At 70.8% G+C, this 1134-nt stretch overlaps 1 protein-coding gene across 1 annotated transcript in view; it reads right to left on the bottom strand.

The window, feature by feature from the left end:
• Positions 1-1134, bottom strand: part of Eps15l1 (epidermal growth factor receptor pathway substrate 15-like 1) — a 34868-nt gene that overhangs the window by 6023 nt on the left and 27711 nt on the right. Inside the window, exons 25-26 of the mRNA XM_013028299.1 lie at positions 877-934; positions 559-799 (exon numbers count right to left, since the gene is read on the bottom strand). Coding sequence (XP_012883753.1) covers positions 559-799; positions 877-934 — 299 coding nt within the window. The remainder of the gene's footprint in view (positions 1-558; positions 800-876; positions 935-1134) is intronic.

Below are 1134 nucleotides of genomic sequence, written 5' to 3'. Positions count from 1 at the left end.
GGCCCGTGGAGGGGGCTTGGCCGGTGGAGGGGGCCGGCGGCGCGGGCAGGAAGCGGCAGGGCGGGGCGCGGCCCAATCACTGGCGCCCACAGCCGTTTCCTGCACTTGAAAAAAATCTGTTTCTCTCTTTGCAAATCAACAACTTTTACCTAGAAACCCGAGAAACCCCGAGAGCGCCGCCGCCCCGGCCGGCCGTTGCAGAGCGGCCGGCGCTGTTTACCTGGGGAGGCGCGCACCGACTCTAACCGACGGTTTCGGGCGGCCGCGGGGCTGTTTTGCATCTGCTTCAAAGAAAGCGGTTCCCCGCCCCCCCACCTGCCGCCACCCCATACCTTGACAGACCTTTCTAGAAAAAACAACCCAGGCTGCGCAGGCCCCGCGGCGGGCGGCTGGGGACCCCGCGCCCCGCCACCGCGCAGCGCCGGGAGACCTGGCAGCTGCGGCCTCCCCACGCGAGACGCGGACCCACGCGGGCGACCCGGGCACCCGCCGTGCCCACCCCGCCTGCTCCTCCCACGTTCTTGGGGGAAACTGAGGCTCGTGGGCTCAGCTCCCCACCTTGATGTCCAAGGGTCCCGAATGCGGGACTCCTGCTGCAACCCATCTTCCGGCCCCCAGCTCCAGGGCGGGGGCCGGGCCTGCCTCGTCCCGCACGGCCCCAGCCCCGGCCTGGCCGCGGGGCTGCGTGAAGACCAAGGGAAGGGAGCGCGGGGCTCGCAGCACGCAGCACACGCCGCTAGCGCATGCGCAGTCGGCAGGCACGGGTTGCCCGCAGTCAGTACGCATGCGTGCGAGCAGTCTGCACAAACACGCAGGCCATTGATGCGCATGCGCCGTTAACACCCACGCACAGGTCGCCGGCACGCACGCGCGTGCCGTGGGAACGTACCGGCCAGCAACGTGTACCGGGGGCCGCTTTCTGGAGCCTCCGCTTCTGGGTGGGAGAGTGAGGGGGAGGATGAGACTCCACCCCACACGGACCCGTCCTGCCCCCGACACGCGAGACGCACACGCCCCCGTGGACGCCCCGCCTGTCCCGGCCTCTCCGGGCACAGCCGCCCGCGTCTTCCCCGCTCGTCCACGGGTGCTGGACGCGGAGCGGCTTCTGCTCCACGCGAGCCCGTGCCCCGCACG

Source organism: Dipodomys ordii, unplaced genomic scaffold (genome assembly GCF_000151885.1).
Source record: "Dipodomys ordii isolate 6190 unplaced genomic scaffold, Dord_2.0 Scaffold108, whole genome shotgun sequence".
Classification (NCBI taxonomy): domain Eukaryota; kingdom Metazoa; phylum Chordata; class Mammalia; order Rodentia; family Heteromyidae; genus Dipodomys; species Dipodomys ordii.
This window is presented reverse-complemented; position numbering and strand designations above follow the sequence as displayed.